Below are 21,633 nucleotides of genomic sequence, written 5' to 3' on the forward strand. Positions count from 1 at the left end.
ATATACTCAAGTTGCAATGAATGAACAATCAGCTGAAAGTAAGATGTACTGCAGTTCCTGTAAGTTGCTACCTTGCCATTTTCAAATCGATCTTGATATCCCTCTTGTATCGTTCCAGTATAGACTCACTCAGCCATTGGATTGTGCAATTTATAGGGTCAGGTAAGTGTAAAATAGTTTACAGACACCTGATGGGCAACGTCCCTACTTGTAGAAGTAACTTGAGGTATGCATTTCAAATGCAAGCATAAGGATGGTTGACACTAAAGCAGAAATCTGTAATTAAAGGGTGGCAGTAAGAGCTGTAGGTGCACTGCAGATACCAGCTTCATGCTGCCAGGCAGAATGACCTCTGAACATTGTACAACAGAAATTGCATCATTTGGCACTGAAGAATAAAGAAGCTGTTCAAGTTTTAGCACTTAAAGAACAGGAAGAAAGCCATGTCTCAGACAAGTAGACTAAGGCAATCTAAAAAGCTTTAGTTAAAAATAAATCAGTGAAGTCAGGCTACACAATTATCGTTGAGTTTATTCTAGAAGATAACCATTGAAGCTGATGAGAACAATGACTGTCATAGCTTCCTGATAAAGGTTTACTAAAAAAGTCTGAAAAAAATTTCTCGAGCTTGTATAAAAAGATGTTTTGCTCACTCAGTTTCTTTTAAATGTGTATCCTAAGGTTAAAGCATTGGGAGCGTTGCTGCATTCATCATAGTATAAGAATATAAGTGTTATTTAAATATATGGTGGTAGTCACTTTTAATTAGGGAGAGACTTATAATTAGCATTGTGTATACTGAAATAGGTCAAGAGGGCACAAAGGAATAGTAATTCTGTGACAAACTTTAACACAGATGTCAGAAGACTCATAACCATGAAGGATAGCCTTGTCTGTCTCCAAGAGACTTGTGGAGTTGGAGCCAAAACATTGAGGTCATTCAAGAAACTATTAATTGGTATCCTGGAGAGAGTTAAAAATGAAAAAGGAGAGGAACTCTGATATAGTCCCTCATTTTACAACAAGACTGTAAGAAACCTCTGAACTTCACCTGGTGGCAGAAACCTCTGCTGAAATCGAGCCCTCGGCACTCATTTTATGAAAAGTTTCATTGAAAATAGTGAAAAACCCTAAGTGGAGATAGCAAAAAGCAAAAAAAAAAAAAGAGCATGAAATGACATACGTGTTTTCCAAACTAGTCAAGTTCAACTGTGAAGAAGAGTATGCCAGATGTCACTTAGTGAAGGGGACCAGAAGGATGTTGTGTTCTGGGAACTGCAATGAAGCAATGCAGAAATTGAGGCTTCAGTAACAAAGCATAATAATTATTCATGCAGCCCACCATGTGCCTTCATTTATGGTAGAAAAATTACTTTAATTGCTAAAATGTTGTGATACTCGTATTCCTTATCTTGTGCACCTAACATTTATCACCAGAGCTGGTAAAAAAACAAGAAAAGGTTTTAATTAAAATGTTGTTGCTGTGTTTCTCCATTTCTCTCAAAAATTCCCCTTTGTTAAGGACTTGCTTTGCTGAGGAGTGGAAGCTGCTTCATCTGCGTGTGTGTGGTGACAGATGCAAAATACTGTTTGGGTGGACAGCCCGGGGGAGGAGAAGGGAGGAAATTATAATATTTTTCAGTGGATTTTTCAGAAAACATCCTTATTTTCCTTCAGGAAAAAAGCTCTACTGATTATACTGAGCATGAAAGGAAAAGGTTTTGGTTGTTTGCTTGCTAAGTTGTGTTCGCTTCCGAGTGACAAGTTTGAACACAGCCATGTATATAAGCAAATGAAAATGTAACTGCTGTCTTCGGCGTATGAAAGTTGCCGTGGGGCCAGGGGTCCAGACTCTGGAACATAACATGTAGGGGCAGACGATGAAAATGCACCCACCTTATGCCAGGGCTGCAGTGGAGCTGCTCGAATGTATTCTGGTTTAAGGCGGGGCAGAGTTTGGCCTTATGTCTGCAGTGGAAGGAACTTAAAATAGACATTCCTCCACACTGTTTGTTTTGTTGTTAGCAGTTTTTAACATTTCTGTGGATAAATTGCTGCTTTTATGAGACAGGACAGTCCCTGTGATGCAGCCGTGCTCGCCACGAGGCGGGTGTGAGCATAGCCAGAAGCGATGGGACGCAAAACCTGTTCCTGATGCTCCTCTGGGTAAGGAACGGTGTCCCAGGACAAGTCTGCTGCAGCGGGGTCTGCCCTGCACACAGCTGTCTCGGGCCAGTGGCAGGGCCTGGACCCTTTCAAACAAGCCTTTCTGAAATTATTCCTTATTCTCCATCTGCCGCTTGATTTTTTTTTTTTTTTTAATTTTATTTTTTCCTGCTTCATCTGCCTAATCCTCTGTGACCCCAGTTCCCTGTACCCTTCCAGCTGCCATCGTCTCATTATCTCAACGTGGCTTTGAGACATCGGAGTGAAACACTGGTTTTTCACAATTACAATTTTTAGGTATTCTTTGGGTTAACGTTTCAGGCGTGAATCAAACATAATATCAGCTAGATAGGACAAGAACAAGTATGAAGCAGTGGTTAAGGCTAAAATGAGAGTTCTCCAGTGATATAAGTGGAATTTTTTCTGACTTGTACCTAGCCTAAGTGGGACCAGTCCAGATGTCAAAATGGAAATACCCTCCTAGCTCCAGAGCTGCTGCAGTTACTGAACTGCAGTGTTTTTTAAAGAGCAGCAATCCAGAGTACTTATGCTGTGAAAGGAAAACAGGATTTTAAAATGTGTGGCTGGATTATAACCATTCCTTCCAGAATCGTGTGTTTACATAAGAAGAAACTGATTTCTTCAGAGCGATGGCTGGCTTGGAGTTGTTTGACACAGGGAATTTTACATGCAGTTAGTGGAGAGTAGAATTAAAACCATGTGATGCTCTGTTGCCCCTTACTGTCACAAAATTGCAAGTTATTCAGTCTCAGGGGTGCTTTTTAAGAACACATACTGAGTTTGAATGGACTGATCCAACCTAGAAGTATAGCATGGTCAATTAAAAGAAGGCAAGAAAGGAAAGAAAGAAAGAAAATTTAATGGCGCTTCCAAGCCCTCATTCTGGGTAAGAACTGAGCGTAACAGGCTATACCAGTGCTACTCATTTTAGTGTCGTGGCTGGATGAAATTATCTTTTCTCCTTAAAGGAGAGGATAGGTCTAGCACATGGCATCATTGAGCATTCATTTACCATTCATTTGCCTTTCATTTTCTACCGTATTTGTCCTTCTTTAAATCAACATTTGTAGTGGTGAAGAGCGCCGTAATAGCATCTAAGACTTTCCTATGTTGGTAAGGGACTATGGTGTGATTTAATTCGGTGCAGGTACCAAGAAGCCTGTCTGCATGAAGCGTGCACCCTCGCCACTCTGCGTCCTGCCCGGCCCCGGGAGCAGCGGCCCCGCAGGCAGGCCCGGCAGTGCACGCCACTGCCTGCTGCCTGTGTCCGCCAGCATCAGCTGTCAAACGTCCTGGCCTCCCCCATTAGTACCTCGAGCGCAGAGGCTGCGAGCGGCGCTGCGGGTGAAGTGCCGGAGGATGCAGCCTCCAGCTCCCTGTGGCACCTCAGCCTTGAACGTTCTCCAACTGATGGTGTTTCCGTAACAATGTTTGGAAGCTCTTGATGGGCTTCCCAATTGTGAGCCGGAGGTTTTGAGATCGCTACTGCCATACACCACTTGCCTTCCTCAAATCTGCGCTTCCGTCGTATTTGAGGAGGTGATTATGTCTGTACATTGACGAACCACAAGGACCCGCACTTGATCCATTTGCGTTGCCTCCGTCCACACAGAGTTGAAGCCCTGGAAGCAATCCCACCTTGAGTGTATCTTTAGCAACTTCTATTTGTGTATGCTCTTTTTCCCATTTTAAGCACCTGACTGGTGATGTTGATAATGGTGCTGGTGGTCTGGAGAAATGTTCTTCCGATTAATGTATCACTCTTGACTTGCTGACCTGTATATTTAGATCTCTTTCTACAGAGAATTTAACAGCACTGAAACGATGAGTAGCATAGCACTATCTTTGCAAGCCAGGTCCTTATGATTTTTCGATAGGTCTGTGCATCCTTTTCCTCTCGAAAACAGCCTGAGCTTTGGTGTAAGCTGATCCTGCTCCAGCAACCTCAGCAATGTACCGAATGTCTCTTGCCAAGATTTCAAACAATAGTTTATTTTACTGTTGCTGGAAGGGGAGGCCAGCAGGAAGGCCTGCCAGGCATCCCGTTGGGCGTGGGGAGGAGGCTTCATTGAACGTTTCGCGTAGGGTATGTGCTTTTGGCTTCACGGGAACCGATGCGAGCACAAAGCGGGTACACGTGAGAGCAAGTGGTCCCCCGCGTGCTCCGCCTCCCTCCCGCAGCGCCTGCAGTTGCTCTGAAATCCTGGGCACCACGAGGGTCAAAACGGAGGAGGTGGTTTGAGGAGCACCAGGCAGCGATGAGCCCTGTATGCGCTAACTTACTGCTGCTTTACGTATGGCAAATAGGATTCATGAATGTGTTTCTTTAGGAGAAGCATTTTCTTGTATTTCCTTCACAAAGCCATCAGAGCTCGATGGGAGAGTGCTGGACAAAAAGGTGCTCTTATAAAAGGCCGTTTTATTTCCGAACATCATCAAGGCTTGCTGGTTTGGGTCTGTCATTCATAAACCCCATCAGTCCATCAATCCCCTCTCTGTAGCCAGAGGGCTTTATATGTATATACGTATGTAACAGACGTTTTTCTTGGTGGTTAGTTCCCACAATGGGAGCAGTGTTAAGAGTTATGTTGGAGTGACAGCTTCCTAATAAATTAAATCTTGTCCCACATCTCCAGAAAGATTTGTTAGCAAAGGTCATGCCAAGGTTCTTTATTACAGAAGAATAATTTTTTTCAAAGTGTTCTGCATTGTTAATACGAGATCTTGCCTAAATTAAAAACAAAACAAGACAAAACTTGCCAACTCCCCTGAGAAATATCCTGAACTGCCTTTATCAAAACAAATGAAAAAGTGCATTTTGTGATGCAGTATTCGTGGTTGTTTTTTTTAAACATGCTTTGTTTCCACAATTGGTAATTTGCAGTATTTTGGAGGTTTTAATAGGCTTCCCGACTGTGAGCATGACTTCTTGAGACTCTGCTGCTTTGGAAGTGCTATGTTAAAATTCTCATTTGTGGCTTTCCATATCCATATTTTACAGATTTAGCTGCTCAGATGTTTGCTCATCAGGAAAAAAAAACCCAAAGAAATGGTCAGAAGCAAAACGAGCTTGTTTTAGAGCTGTGGGTAGAGTTTAAGAACTAAATACTGTCAAATACCCCTTAATTCTCTAAGAGATTTCTGATTGTTTTTGTACTGCCTTCATGATTTTTTGGTCCCGTTACTCCACGGTTGCAGGAGTAAGATCAGAACATACAAATCCCCAGCAGAAGGCACCTCCCTGAAGAAGAGGGAAAGGAGCAACAGTGCTTTTGCCACTGTGTGCTGTTGGTCCCCTGGGAAATTCAGTCCTGCTGCTGCCTAAAGGCCAAGCACATCTTCAAGGGAGAGTGCGGATAGCCAAGGTTTAGGTTTCCGGCGAATGGCCCAATATTCGGAGGAGCTGAGTCTCACCGCGGGCTGTGAGCTGTGTAGGAACCCAGCAAACTCTGTTTTCAGAAGCCCTGTTTTGGGGAATCCAGCACTCAGACTGAAAACCTTCATCTAGGGAAAAAACTGGTTTTGGGCACGGAAACGGCTGCGCTTGGAGTAGGGTGTGACATCGGCGTGCCTCCCCTTGCCCCGGGTTGGGGTGGTGGACCTTTCATCCTGGGACCCTTCTGCTGTGCCCTGGGGCTTTGGCTGGTAGCGATTGCTGTCCCTGCGGCAGCACTGCTGGGCCCCCAGTGAAGACAACGTTTTTCACTGGTCAGAGGATATTTTAATTGCCAGAAAGCAGATTTTTACCAGCAGTATATTTGACAGCAGATTTCTTTTTGTCCTTTAAGATTAACAGCTTCCCTTCAATTTACTTTAAAGTTATCTTCAAATTTTGCATTAAAAGGTTACATATTCTAAGACTAACATAATGATCAAATTTAAAATAAAACAGCTTGTCCTGCAGTCCTACAAGTTCATTTTAACTTTTCATTTTCTCTTTCTCTTTTGCTGAACTTCAGTCACATTGCTTAGAACTTTTCCTGAGCCTGTTTCTGTCCATGTGCAGTGTTTTAATAGATATTTTTCGTACTCGGAGTACAATAATTCGGTAGGAACTGCATGTACTTTCGTAAAACCTTTAAAACCACAGACTTCTATAAACTCTGCAATTAGCTTGACTTTTGGTTTATGAAAATGTAATAAGTCACTGTTTAGCAAGCTTGAGAGAATGGTTTAAGTTCAGTTGAAAAACTTTTTGCTGTGGGAAAGAGTTGGGTTTTGCTTATGCAGATATAGCACATGCAGTTTCCAATCCAGTGTGGTCAGAGATGTTCAATGTTTCTGATCCATCTGACAGAGATATTGATCTAGAAGATGTTTCTGAAAATGATTAATCAGCCTCTAAGAGAACCTCTGCTGAAACATGATTATTTTACCAGATACATAACACAGGTCACAGGCAGAAATGCAGCATCAGCATCACTATGAACACAGTGTGCCAGAGTTAAATCTCTGCTTTCTACTTCCTTAGGATGGAAAATGATACTGAAACAGAATCTCCTGTACCACTGGATGATTTAAAATCTGTTATGAATGGAAATGAAGAAGATGAAAAGCTTCAAGTTAAAATACAGGCTTTTGAAGAGAAAATAAATGTCGACAACAGTACTCCTGGCTCAGTGCGGAGATACAGCTTAGGCCAGGTTTCTAAAGAAGAAAGGAAGGATATGAGATTTAACAGGTATGGCTCTGTAAAATGTGTGAGTGGTTTTCATGAATATCAGTTTTGTAATAAAATGTTATCCAAACATTGAGAATTTGGTCCGCTTGCATGATACCTAATTTTAACCAAGTCTCATATCCATGAATTCAAAGGCTGGATAAAATCTTTCTAAATTGTTTATTTAATCTCTCCTGTGCCCTAAAACAGCACAAGGGATAGGAAAATATTTGCATACAGATATTACTAGAAGGGAAGATACAGAGACCTTTCTTGGGTATCACTGCTAACGATAGGTATCAAATGTTTGAATCAAATTTTGCCCGTGCGCTGTGTGAGATGAGGGCGACTCTCCCGGGACCCTGGGTGAGATAAGGGCTCCGCAACGTGCACCCGCGCTGTCCTTAGGCTGCCTGGGCACCGCAGCTTCACAGCAGAGGTTTTCTCTTCCTGCTCCAGTATTTGCCCTTTCAGTCACTTCACTTCTACCCTTCTTACTCTTACGGAGGCTTAACTTCATCCTCAGCACATAGGTACGGGGCAATGAAGGACTGGAGGCTGAATCTTGGTTCAGTTAAATGGCTGCTGGATGGCATTTTTATGATGTGATCAATAAAGCATATACTCCAGTCCTGGGGTTATAAGTTTCTTGCAGATAGGCTGACTAGCTCCCTCCATGGCATGCAGATGTTGTGATATATGGATATTATTTAGTTTCATTTGCTTATTAAAGCTGTGGCTTGAGTTTTGCTTTTGAAATGCATATTTACCAGAAGATACTTGCCTCTGGCTACGTGAGCCCCACGCTCAGCTCTCTGAACCAGCTGCACAGAGGTAACTCGGAAGAGCATGTCTTCGGGTGATTTTTGTGTCTTACCTCTATTCCAAAACATTTTTCCTTTCCTTAATCACCTTCCAGGTCCAAAAGCCTCGCTTTGCATGCAGTCCGCATGAAGGGGGTAAACTCAGAGAGTGGACAGGACGAGGAGAACGGGGAGATAACTGCTGGTATCTCCTTCACCGAGATCTACATTAGCCAAGAAAATGACAAATTGCCTTTTAGTGTTGATACTGAAGCAATGCAACTGGGAAATTCTTTGGTTTCACACCAAAGTATCGATTACACAGAATCAGCAAATTTGCCAGAATCTGCTAAAGAACAGGCCCTCGAAGGAAGCGCAGAGACAGTGACCAGCCCCGTGGAATACGAGGACAAGCTCTACTTGCACTTGAAGGAAAACCTGGGTAAAGTGAAAGCATATGTCTCAGAGATGGGGAGGAAAATTCCTATCCCCGATCGGTGTGTTATTGAAGGTAAGAGGTCTGAGCCTTTCCGATCACGAGAACTTTAACGCTACACTGAAAGTCCTCTCAGGGGTCAAGGAAATGGGTAGCAAAGATCCTCTAGCGCAGAGCTCGAGGATGGGGAGGAACATTAGTTTTATAAAACAATGTCATTCACAAATTGCAGTGTTTTGAAATCTTCCAGGACTGCTGTTCTTTTCCTTCAGGGATATAGTGCAGCCCTTGCCTATCCCAGACTCCCATGAGGGTTAATGTGAGGATTGCCTTTTGGCTGTCGTAGGGAACAAGCCCCGAGCTCTCTGCAAAAGGGCAGGACCTGTCACACTGAGCTGAAGAGCCGTGGCTGTCGGCGAGGGCTGGCAATACCTGTCTGCAGGGCAGGCGGGCAAGGGGAATGTCACCCAGCTCCGGGCTGTAACTTACGGAGCTGTGTTAACAGTCGTGGAGCATTGCGTGCCACAGCGTGCACGTGCCGTGGGTTGGACTCGGCCACGCGGGCGTATGGGTAAGCACGTGCTAATACTTAAGCCTCCTTCTTGGCCTGCTGGGTTGGTCTAAAGCAGATCCGTGTCTCCTTCCTCATTATCGTGATATTATTAAATTAGTTGACTTACAAGATACACCAGAAATGGAGCAGGTCAGGACCCTCAGGTCAGCACATTCCAGTCCAGACACAAAGCTCCTTGAAGGCGCAACAGAATGAGATCCCCAGTGCTTCGGGTTGGGTTGGATCCTATCGCACCACTTCCCTGGGGTTGTTTAATGTTTTCTGCTTTCATCAAGGGTGGGTATTTGTTTTCAAGTGCGAGAGCGCTGGTTTTGTGAGACTGTGGGGGAGGCGGGCGATGCACTGCAAGATGGGTCTTTGATACTCCTCTCTGAAGTAAATTCTTTAGGTTGGGTTGTGAGCCTCTTGCGTATACAGAGCAGCAGTCGCTTTAACGTGAATTTGTGTGCATTTAACCACTTGCTGGTGGTCGTGAGCTATTTACACCCAACCCTTCAATGGGCCATGCTGATTCCAAAGAGTAGCTGACTCAATAAATTAGATTGATTTGTAATCACTTGAAACGTCATCTTCTAATACTACGTAACTTCAGGTCCATCGAATAGCAACTTTTGTTGATAAAGTATTTGTTTGTTTACTTTTTCAGTGGTCAAGAAATTGAAAAGCAGTTTCCACTCATAAAAAGGATATAACTATATATATATTTTAAAACTTATGTTTCTGAAGAATTTCCTAAATATCTTAAATTCTAGGTTTACTATTTGAAATAATTATTTGGTAGAATTAACGATAAAACTTTTGTTTCATAAAATTACAGTGGAAACATGAGAGTGAACAATCTGGCTTTTGAAGTGCTGAATGCTATGATCTTGCATTAATCAAATACAATACATTGAATATTTTTAAATGTATTGCTCAGATTCCTTTCTGAAGTACCTATTATGATATGTTCGAAGCATGTGACTATTTCTAAATTCATTCAAACTATTGTAATTTCCTGAAAATCCTCAACTAGCATTCTTAGGGAAATTCTTTGAGCAGGGACACATGTGCAGAACAGGAGATTTATGTGACTCATTCTAAATATGTTGAAGAAATGCAGTCTGGCTTATTACGCGGGGGACAGCTTTGTTAATATTTCAGATGTTACATAAACCACTCCATCAAAAACCTTGCAGTTACTGGACTTCGGTGACTCCTGCACACTATAAAGGCCCATTCAAATGTATCTGGTTTACTTTTCAAATAAGATGTTTAGAAAATCGTAAGAAAATGTTAGAAAATATTAATATACATAGTTGGCTAATTTTATGATGGTTATGTAGGAGTTTGTTGAACTGGAAATTTAATATGTAAAACAGGGAAAAAATGAGAAGATAGGCACTACAGAGCAATCTCCCAGAGTACTTGAAGGAAATAGTGGCAAAATGTGTTGCAAGAAAATAGCACTGCAGTGTGCTAATAACGGAGAGCACAAGTTTCCCCACATACCTTTTCGTTAAAGTCACGCCTTTCCCGGGCTTTCAAGTGGCAGCTCACACACAGGTCAACAGAGCGTTAATGTCAGTTCTAAGAATTTCTAAGTAATGATGGGTCAAATTCTGTTCACTTCCCTAAGCAGAATTCAACCCCCTGCTTGCATTTCTAATGACGATGATGTCTAACCTTTGGGCAGACTGTGAACGTGGTGAATTCCTTATTGCTTAAAACGGAGAGGGTGGCATCCCCGAAAGGGGATGGCGAGGGCTGAAGAAGCTTGCGTGCCTTTGGATTCATCCAGAGTTAGCGTGCACGTCCCTGCCAGATCTGGGGGCCCTAATACCGAAGCAGTAGGAATGAAAGCAGGAAGCTGCTGAGGTTTTCCCAATACGGAGTCACTGCCTTGCACAAAGAGAGAGGACATTCAGTTCAGTGCTCAGCAGCTAACAAAAAAACAAACGGACAAGAGAAGGATTATTAGGAAAAATAGATACCTCATGATGAAATCATTGTCATTGTCTGCATTAATTGGAGCCTGAATCCTGAAGGACAAAGTAGACCTGTAGCAGGAGTACGAGGATAATCAGAGACCTCTGTATGAAGAAAAGTGGACTGGGACTCCACAGTGCAGAAAAGAGAGAGCTGATAGAGATTTGCAATATTATGAATGACGGAGAAGATTAATTGGGAGTGGTGGCTCACTGTCTGTCCTAATACAAGTACTAGAGAACACGTAATGAAGTTGTCAGGAAGCAAATTCAGAATACACAAAATAGGCACCTCTTAACGCATAATTAGATACACATAATTAAATACACATAATTAAATGGCAGAACTGATTGCTACAGTACATTAAGTATGCTGAAAGGATACCTGGTTTCAAAAGTGATTAGGTAAATTCATGGACTAGAGCCATTGAAGGGTTATCAAAATAATACCACCCCTGACGCTGGAAACGCCGGAGCCACAGCTGGAGGTACCAGGAGAGCAGGAGGGAAATTACTGCTGTGTGCTTGTTCTGTTCTTTCCCTCCTCGCTTATGGCTCTTTTACTTGCCCTTTGTGAGCTAGTGATACCAGGATAAGGTACTGGTGGGATTTTCTGACTCGAATCAGAATCACCATTCCAACATCTCTCGAAAGGATGAAAAATGAGAAAATTTTGTTTCTTAACCAAAGTAGGAGAAAACTGAAGGAGGACTTGATAGCAGTTTTCAGCTATGTGCAAGACAGTTAAGGGAACAGCCCATGCTGGACAAGGCAAGAAATAATGAGCTTAAATACCAATAAAAAAGATTCAGCTTAAACAGTAGAAAAAGCTCTCTAGCTTGCGCTGGCAGAGGAGGTTGTGGAGGTTAAAAGTACGTTAAAGAAATCTGGAAAGCTGGCCAAGGCAAGGCTGTGAGGTTTGACAGATCTGAAGAAGGATTGGTGCTCTCTAAAATATTTCTGTTTTTTCCACATACATCAGTTGATTTAATATAAGATTTTATTTCTTCTGAAGCTTGCCTTACACCATCAGCTGCTACTACAACTCCCAATGTCATAGGCACTCTTGACTGTGAGTGTGGGTAAGGGGGCAGATCCGACGACCACTCCAGGTGCCCTGCAAGTCTTTGATTGCATCTTCTGCTCTGTAACGTTGTCTGAGATTTGCAAATTTTCTTTTTTGCTATTGAGTCAGACATTTGCTGTGTAGGTCTTAGCCCTCACAAAATATTGTTGCTTTACAGGGTGTGTTTTTTCAGTCTCCTTGTTGATTTATAAGCTCATTTGAATTATACTATATGTCAAAATTTATGTAATATTAACTTAAGTGTTAGATTTTACAGCTGTGAAGGGATACAGGTTAAGAGCTGTAAGGGTGGATCCATGATCTCTCTGTGATAGTTTGAAGATGCCTCCTATACACATTGAAAAATTGACATGTCCTCAGCAATGTTACCTCATTTAGTATTTACTATTTTTGGCTGCATGTGCTTCAGGCAGAGGAGCGTTGTGAATTGGGTGATGATCCTACAGCAGAAGCAGGGTTAAGACTGGGCTGTTGGCCAGAATGTCTTATACTAAGAAAATGGTCAAGTTGAGGGTGTTTTGAAGAACAGACAAGCTACAACAGCTTACCAGATGCATGTGTGTATGTGCGTAAGTGAATCTTTTGGAACCAACACTGCAGTCAGAGAAGGGATTTAAACTGGGGCAGAAAGAAGGCATCTGAAACCACAAAAATCCATTTATTTTAGCTTGTTTCAGTTTGAGGCCAATGGTTAGTTCCTGCTTAGTTTGAACCACTTTGCCCAGATTCACATCTTTGCCATACCTTAAGCAATTTGAGGTATTCTTTTATGTCATGTTCATCACTTTAATCCTCTTAATCCTGTGGATCTTTTCCTTAGAAAAAAAAGCCACCGTATTTGTCAGGTGCTTTAGCTTTCATGGAGCTGAGCAAAGTAGTTTTCCAGATGGTTTGTGATGTTATATCTTATAGGTACCTCCAGGATCTTGCAGAAGACAGTGGCCCAGACTTGTGCATCTATAATTTCCTGAATGCTCCCGAGCTTGGTTAGTGCTTTTCAGTGTACGCTGGGCAGGATTTCCACTGCCTCGGTGTGGCTGGGGTCCCAGTGATTAGGAACAAGAGCCCATGTTCAAGATCCCCGCGTTGCGTTTGCAGTTTCTCCACTGGCTGCAGCAGGTGTTCTCTGAAAGTCCTTCAGCCTTTCTGCTCTTCTAGGTCTCATGTACCCTTCTGGGGAGATAGGGCTGGCAATGGTTTGAGCAGGTTGCTTTGAAAGGCTTAGGTGGAAGATGGCCTTCCTGTATTAGGCATTATTGGTGTTATGACCTGCTGGAGTTGGCTTCGAGAGTGCCACAACATCCAGCTGAGACCTGGTGTAGCCCCAATTGCTCCTGCATGCAGCACAGGGCTCTTGAGCAGCTGGCCGGCTCCACCTGCTCTAGGCTTGCTGGGTCTCACCTTGAACCCTGCATGTTGGAAGATCTTTTACTTATTATTCTTGTTTCCCAGATGTGTAGGGATGGTGGATCCAATGCATGGCCACGTGTATCCTGCCTCTGGGAGGGGCTGGTGTCAGATGGTTCCCAGACACAAGCCTGTACAGCTGCTGGATTTGGTTATAACTTGAGGGCAGGTCCTTGTTTTCTAGTTTTTTCTAGTTCTACTTGCTCTTTAGATAATTGGGATAAAAATGCCACCATTAATGCCTACAGCTCGGAGCACTGAGTGTCAAGTGAGCTGTTGGAAAGAAAGCATTTGATAATCTATGTGTGTAGAGGATGCTGAAGGATCTGCCCATCTCCAGCCTGCCTAGCCTCCTTTTTAAAAGGATAGAGCCCAGGGAGATCTAGTGCATCATTCAGTCCTTGGTCACTGAAGCCACATTCAAAATGCAATGCCATCCAATGAAAAATATTATAAACATTTTATAGTAGTAAGTCAGTCCTAGCTCCTCGGTGCCCTACAGGAGGAAATACAAACAGCAAACATTTTGTGGGATTAATGACAGAATGCTGAAAGAGGAAGAGGCGGCAGGGGAAACAGGTTGCAGTACGCTGGCCCTAAATCTGGTTGTTATTATGTTTTATGCTGTACTGAGAGATAATCGGTACCATATGACGGTGTAGATGGAAAAGCTCATTGCTCCCCTGCAGTGCTCACCCCTGCACCGGTCTGATAAATTCCAGCATTCCATAAGCCAAACGTTGATTTGGAACAGATGGACCTCTGCTCCTTCAGTGGGACCACAAAGTTGCATAGGCTCAGGCCAGCGTTTCCAGAGATGAACTCTGCTGCTGCTAGGCCAAAAAAAATATGAGTTGGCATTTTATTCTACAGGACTGGTATTTCAAATGCATCCCAAATGTGAGGGCTGGCGGTGAGAATGGAAGTGCTAACTTACAGGATGGCCATCGCGCTCGCTGTGATCTGCTTCATCAGGCCATGGAGATATCCCAGCGCAACGGGGAGCGTAATGAGAACATGAACACGCTCATAACTTGCTGCCCTCACATACGTGATAATAGCAAATCATGTGTGCTTTACGCCTCATCTGGAAGCATCAGTTTAAACAGGCTGGTCTCCAGATGCGCTTTACCTGGTAGCTGGAAGATTCCCGGTGGGGTGGTGTTACTGCTCTCCTGGGGGGAAAGCCAAACCAGAGGACTTTGACTTCGGAGCTGCTGGGTTGGACCAGGACGGACCTAACGGTTCCTCCCGAGCCGCCTGTGCCCGCTGTGCAGGCAGGGTGAGCCAGCAGCCCTCTGCCAGCAGTGGCTGAGGGACGCGGCTGGGACGCAGAGGAGCCAGGCAGCGGCAGGAGCGGGACGTTTTCCCAGGACCCCGCTTTCCTGCGCACGCCTTATGGGCTCTTTGCACTTCAGTCATGGATATAGGTAGCGGAAAGGTAAATGCACTTTTGCTTCTGAAGATGGGACAATGTGGCAAGATGTTTTACTGTTGTACCTTCCGAAATGACACAGGCTTTTCACTACCCCGATGGTAAAGGGGTTTATAAAGTTAAGCTAATGTGTATGTTCTCAAATGTGGCTTTTGCCACTCAGATTTGGACTCGGCGTACTGAGTGCATTGTAGTGGCTGTCCAGACCCCATTATAGTCATGCCTTCTCCATTAATTTTTGCGTAACTTAGTGGAGGTGAAATCTATTAGACTGAGTTGTGGCATGCATGCAAAGCTAGTAGTGTTAAAAAAATATAAATCAGCATTTCTTGAAGCTGATTGCTTTAAAAATTACCCTGTTCTCCTAGAAATGTATTTATTGTTTGCATACTTATTTGTAATCCAAACTCAAGACATCAGGAAAAGGAAACTGAGGAAGCTGAAAAAGGCTTAAAACTGAAATTTTAAAAGTTCTATACATTTCTTATTATCTGGTTTCATGTTTATGGGGGGGTTTGATTCTATCTGGGAAATTTATGAGCATACTTTTACTCATATTAACAGATTTTATTTAATAGTAAAGGATTACCAGTATAAATCAAATAATGCATTAATTGTTCCCAGAACCAGTGACTCTGTACCTACTTGCCTATGTCCCTCCTGGTTTAGCCCAGCATGTTAAGCTGGAGTAAACAACAATTAACAACTCTACTGACATTCTTCTGTTTATATTTTGTTATTTTTCCCCAGGCACAACCACTTAGGAGTGAACTTTAAAATTGCAACATATATTCTCTTGTTTCCTGTAGGAAAAACAAGTTGTTGCTTATTCTCTTGCTAGAAGTTTGAGACTTGCCAACAGATGTGATGAAAAATATTTCTTGACTGGAGGAGCGTTTCCTTGGGATCTTGACCAGTCTCTGCCATCTGGGGCATTTGGTGGCTGTGTGGGGTTGTTTTGTGCCTTGCGTTGCCTTTCACATATTCTGCGTGTTTTAAAATCCTTTCCTTGTGTTACTCGGACTCTCCTTCCAAGCCAAAGCCAGGCGGAGGAAGGAGGAGAACTCGTCCTTCTTTATGGAGAAGATGTGCCCCAGCGTCGGAGCTGCTGCTGCCAGCGATGCGCAGCTGGGTGCGATACCCGGGGGAGGCCGAGATGAGGAGCTGCTTGAGTGGAGGGGTGCACAGAGCTCTAAAATGCCTTGGCTTAGGTTTGCTCTTAGGTGCTCGTCAATAGGGATAATTCACAGTAACTGGATAAAACAGGCCATTGTTCTGTCTGTTTGGTGCGTTACCCCAGGTACTCAGCAGCAGTAGCTATTTCTTTGCTGCTGCTGAGATGAAGCAGCGCTATGAATGTCTCTCCTTTGCTGAGTTAACTGAGCTGGTGCGTAGCCTAAACAAAACTCTCATCAACATACACGGACTTCTCACCTAGTAAACCTGCTTTGCACCAGAGCTCGCTGGCCTCTCCCTGAGGGTGGGGTAGATCCAGGCTGGCCACTTTTCCACCTGGATGTGGGGGCACAAGCTGAGATCCCAAGTGCTGAGAAATTGGTTTCTCTGCCGTTACCAAAGGGAATGCTGACAAGAACGTACAAAATGTGCCATAATTTTCTCTGAGAAAGTCAGAGCGTGGCTCAGCCGGCAGCAGCTCACGGGTGCATGAGAAGCTCATTTTTCATGCAAGTAACACAGCAGCAGCACGGCTGTGGGGGTGACTGGCGTTCAGACCAAGGCGGTGTATGCGTTTACCCACGACTGCCTGGGCTAAGTCAATGCCACAATGAAGACATACCTGGTGTCGTATCACCTTGTCCCTGACCTGTCCCTTTCCTCCTCGTGCAGTATCTTTTGGCGTGTTGACACATACAAGGGATTTTCCTGGCCCAAGCAAAATGATCGTATCCATTGTCCAGCTCCAAGAGCTAGCAGTCTTAAATAGTCATAAGACAAGTCTGTCTCTGGTGTTTTTTCTTTTCTTTTTCTTTTTCCACAGTCAAAACCTCTATGAGCCCGTGCAGTATAGAAGTGCTATTAGAGTCACAGATCTAGTGGTTGAAATGGTGTTTCCATAACTCCTAGTTTAGGTCAGATGGGACAGGTTACTCAGTGAAAGAGACGTTGGCGTAAACACCCTGCTTCAAATTTGCTTTCCACATTTAGAAGCAACAGTAGTTTTTAAGTACAAAACTGGTTCTAGAGTCTGTAAATGTGTAGCTTAAATGTGACCAATGTAATAGGCTTAATGTCCTCAGGGAAATTAGTTAATTTTTTCCTTCCTCTCTCCCTTACATACTTTTGACCAATTATTTTAAAGAGTTGCAGATCCATCTTTGCCATAATTTGGACTTCATTGCTTTAAAGCACATCAAAAGGACCTTTAGTCAACATTGGATTACCAGCGTTCGCCAAGATGCGCCATGTGCTGGGGGAGCTGTGGCAGAGCAAGTAGGTTTTGTTGACAGGAATCTCCTGTGTGTTGTATCTTACTGATATCCGGAAAGTTTCTTCGGGGCTAAATTCGTCTTTTCTTACTAGGCGAAGTCAGGGTGAGTGGTTACGAGTTTCCACGTGGGGAATTACACAGAGATTCAGGGAACTGAGTTGTCTCCACCTTCATAGGCTGAGACTGGTTTCTTTTCACCTTCAAAGATATTTTGCTGACTCAAGCCTGCAAGTGATTTATTTTTGTTCTTCCTAGCAAAAATTTTTGTATGCTCCCCTTTCCTAGCTAAACCTCCAGACCTGATCCCTGCTCACTCACCAGATTCCCCTTTCTCAGCTGCTGTGTGTTACCAGGTACAAATGCAGAGAGTTGTTTTCCCTGGAAATGACTGCCTTCAAGTCTCACAGCTGTGAATAGGTCTTGCTATGTTGTATTATCTCTGCTTTAACTCCTCTGAAATCAGGTGGGATTACACAAGGTTGATATTTGGTTCATAGTATTTTATATAGCATTGCAATGATGGACTGGGAAAAGTCGGCAACAGAGCTTACCTAAAGCTCAGCCAATTTGTGTACGTGTGTTTTAGGAAAGCCCAAAATGTATCATCTTAAGCTGCATATCATACTGAGTACATAAGTACGTGCAAGTCGTAAATACTACAATGATTTTAAAAAGACATTTTTCATTCTCAGTTAGAGTGTCTCTGAGCACAAGTATGAACACGGATGTGTTGCATGCATGCTTCACTCCTAAATGATCCTGCCACACTTATAACTTATCCACAAGGTATAGCAAAACTGACCTACTGTGATGGACATTTTGAGGTTTAAATAATGGTTCTTTGGGATCCTTGAATAGATATTATAAAAGTGCAATATTATACTAGAAATATCCAAACCCATGGTGAATGTTATTACTCTGCTACAGTGGGATACAGTGCATAGACTCTGAATCGAAATTGCTACACGGGTGGGGAAATACTTGTAAAGAATAATATTGTCACTTCTAGAAACATTCAATGCTTTCGTTTGGCTTCTTGAAAATGAAGATGTAGCATACAAAAGTTAGTGTCTAACAACAGCTGGGTGTTAGGATAACACTTGCCATATATAATACAGACATTTGGGGGGATATTTTGAGCACAACAGACTCTGATAACCCGTTAATAATATCTACAACATCTGCAATGTTTTTATATGGGATGTAGTACAAGAGAATTCTACTGCCATGGCTTCATTTGAATAAAAGTTTAAACCTATTTTATTATTCATAATGCTAGAAAAAGAAAGCTGTGGTAGTTAAAGATCTCTCAAAATCTTGGCCAGACGCTTGAGCGCTTGGTTACTTGTGAGCAGAAGTGTACGTTCCTGGGTGGGAAGTGCGCCAGCGGGCAGTTCTGCAGGAAGGCAGTGCTTTCGGTTCCGCTCCTTCACCTTCAGTGGATGCTGTCACATTTTGGAAGACTATGACTCAACCTATGTGACTATTACAATTTGTGTTTTTAGTTAGAGGTCTGTCTCTGTGTCAGTGACACAACGGGCCACTGGTTATTCTGCAGTGTGTGTACATCCAGTGTGCCAATCTCACATGCTGTGGGTCGGTATTTGACAATGCTATTAATTAAAATGATCATTTTTTTTCCATTTTAAACATTTTATGAAATGGCACAACGTAGATATTTTTCTGACACATCATTTTCCTGAAAATGTGCCCAGCTTCATTCTGGGCAGCTTCATGTGCCCAGATGATGACAAGAAACTCATTTTTCCTTGCCTATCTATTTACAGGTCTCCCATCACCATAAAAATGAATTCCCATGGTACTGGCATGCTGGTTTGCACCTGAGTGAAATACAGTGTAACAGTGCTAGATATGGATCAGAGTCATCTTAGTCTTCATCAGAGTGGGTTTACTACTTGAAAACCATTTTCCACTGACTTTGGGATAACTGAGATCAGCTGTTATATGTTGAAAATGATAGTTCATTGCAAACCATTGAAAAACACACATCGTAAACTTTGGCTTGTTATCAGACATTGCCTAATTCAGCATATGAAAAGTAGCAGAAATAGCTATGAGTAATCGCTCATCTCATACCAAAGATTTGAAGATTGTTTGAGTAGGAGTTTTTTTTCAGTTGGTATTGACAAATGAATGCTGCTTTTTTCCAGAAACTAACTTTTTGCTCAGCCAGCGTGGACTCCAGCACTTGAGCTGACATTTATTTTGGCATGTATTATCAGCCGTAGTATTTTTCTCAGTGTCATCCACAATGTCTTGCTAAGCAATTTGTTAGGTTTTTGTGTCTCGCTATTGTCGTGGTTTAACCTGGCAGCAGCCAAATACCACGCAGCCGCTCGCTCACCCCCCCCGCCGGGTGGGATGGGGGAGAGAATCAGAAGGGTAAAAGTGAGAAAAACTCGTGGGTTGAGATAAAGACAGTTTAATAGGGAAAGCAAAAGCCGCGCATGCAAGCAAAGCAAAACAAGGAATTCATTCACCACTTCCCATCGGCAGGCAGGTGTTCAGCCATCGCCAGGAAAGCAGGGCTCCATCACGCGTAACGGTTACTTGGGAAGACACACGCCATCACTCCGAACGCCCCCCCTCCTTCTTCTTCACCCAGCCTTATATGCTGAGCATGACGTCATATGGTATGGAATAGCCCATTGGCCAGCTGGGCCAGCCGCCCTGGCCACACTCCCTCCCAGCCCCCTGCACATCTGGCAGGGCATGGGAAGATGAAAAGTCCTTGACTAGCGTAAACACTACCTAGCAACAACCAAAACATCAGCGTGTCATCAACATTATTCTCACACTACATCCAAAACACAGCACTATACCAGTTAATAGGAAGAAAATCAACTCCATCCCAGCCAAAACCAGGACAGCTATACATCCTTTGCAATTTTTTGTTCTGCAGCACGTAGGAACCTCCTTCACAGTCCCGTCCAACACAATCCCACCTAGCACTGGGCACCCTTTCTTAATTGCTAACCAGGGGCTGGTATCCTGGAGCTCTGCCGCCTTCTGCTCGCAGCTGCAATGACTTCTGTGGGAGGCTGCCCAGGTGGGATTTAATCAGCTTGATGTGGACTTACTGTGAGTGATAAGAAATCTAGCTCTGGACTCTGCTGCTTCGCACGGTTGTTTAATGCACTCCAATGTTTGCCTGCAGCCTTTAAATACCTCTCAGGTTTCTTGTCAATTCATACATTTGTAACTGAAAAAATAACCACCGTACTCACTGAAGAGGGAAGGCATTGACTGCCAGCTCCTTTTCACAGTGGCAGTATGTGGTTTAAGGTCATTTTTAGCTGGGAGGGATTTCCCATAATGAAGCATTAAACTTTTCACACACATGGACCAAGGCCAAGCCTCTACTTCTGGTTGAGTGTATTGAAGTTAAGGTTTTGTTGTCATCCGTGATGCATAAACCAGGGGTCTTTAGTTTGGACCATGCTGTTGGAAGAGCATTCTGTCAACAGCCTCCTTGGAGACATCATTTAGTTTTGTGCTTTAATATGTCCCAGGACTTAGGGTCGCTCTAATTAACCCCTTCAGTTTCTCAAACTCCTTCTTTATATTGAACATGAACACTGGCAGGTTTGGGTATGAACCAGTAGGTTTGGGTAAATAGGTTAAACTCAAATTTTCCCCATAGCCACTAATCCAAGAGTAGAGGATTTTATGCCCCATCTTTTTCCTGCTAAGGTGAGTGTGTTTCTTATGGGCATGGTGTATCTGTGATTTGCAGCTAAGTTAGTTTTCTTTTCAGAACTGTTATCTCAGTTTAGCAGCATTTGCATCTTTGTTGGTTTAACTTTAAGCCCTGGCTTTCTACTGCTGAAAGCTTACAGTCATATGCACGCTTCTAATATTGTCCCACTGTAGATCTTGGAGTATGTTTGTGCTTGGGCGATTGACATGACCCAAACAGCACTTCCACATCCCACAGGATTTAGTCAATGTGCACAAATCAATATCGTCGCCTTCAAAGAGCAGCCTACAAATGCCCAATGCTTGGCATCAAGCCACCACTTCATGAGGATTCTTCCTTTCCTCAAGGCAACATTCTCCTGTAATACATTCATTTTTTCAGGCCTACACAAGAGGAAAGAGTGCCGTATTTCCTAACACCAGTGAGCGTGCCTCTTTTTTTGGTATGTTCAGCGAAGCCAAGAGCAGTGGCCCCACTTCAGCTCCTCTTTCCATCACTGTCTCAGAGCAAAGGATATATCTTCAAAGTTGTCCTCTGCTAAATGCGCTTTCTATAGACAAATACAGGTGGGTTTTCTTGTTGGCCCACCCATGGTTTAGGAGAGCCGGGGCTGTTTAGGTCCCTCCTCCTGTGTCTTTGGAGGGGAGTGATCCGGATGATGGTTGTAGTCCTGTTCAGCTCAACAGCATTTTGACTTGGTTCATGAACTCCCCGTCTGGGAGGAAAGCTCACCGCCTGGTCTGACCCTCTGACTTCCTAGTGCCTGTGGCTCTTCTTCTGCTTTCTCCTTCTGGCCCCGTATTGGCTTATGCACCTGCCTGTAATTAAAGATCAATGAACACCCCGTTGGTTTCCAGGTAATCCAAGCTTCGTCTGCGGTAATGATGCTGATTATACCATGTAAGTG

The 21,633-nt window shown here is 43.4% G+C and overlaps 1 protein-coding gene across 2 annotated transcripts in view; it reads left to right on the forward strand.

Annotated features, from left to right (window-relative positions):
* Positions 1 to 21,633, forward strand: part of VEPH1 (ventricular zone expressed PH domain containing 1) — an 82,113-nt gene that overhangs the window by 31,747 nt on the left and 28,733 nt on the right. For both annotated transcript variants that reach the window (XM_075157670.1, XM_075157671.1), the window contains exons 7-8: positions 6,659 to 6,868; positions 7,767 to 8,161. In XM_075157670.1, coding sequence (XP_075013771.1) covers positions 6,659 to 6,868; positions 7,767 to 8,161 — 605 coding nt within the window. The remainder of the gene's footprint in view (positions 1 to 6,658; positions 6,869 to 7,766; positions 8,162 to 21,633) is intronic.

Source organism: Calonectris borealis, chromosome 9, assembly GCF_964195595.1.
Source record: "Calonectris borealis chromosome 9, bCalBor7.hap1.2, whole genome shotgun sequence".
Lineage (NCBI taxonomy): Eukaryota > Metazoa > Chordata > Aves > Procellariiformes > Procellariidae > Calonectris > Calonectris borealis.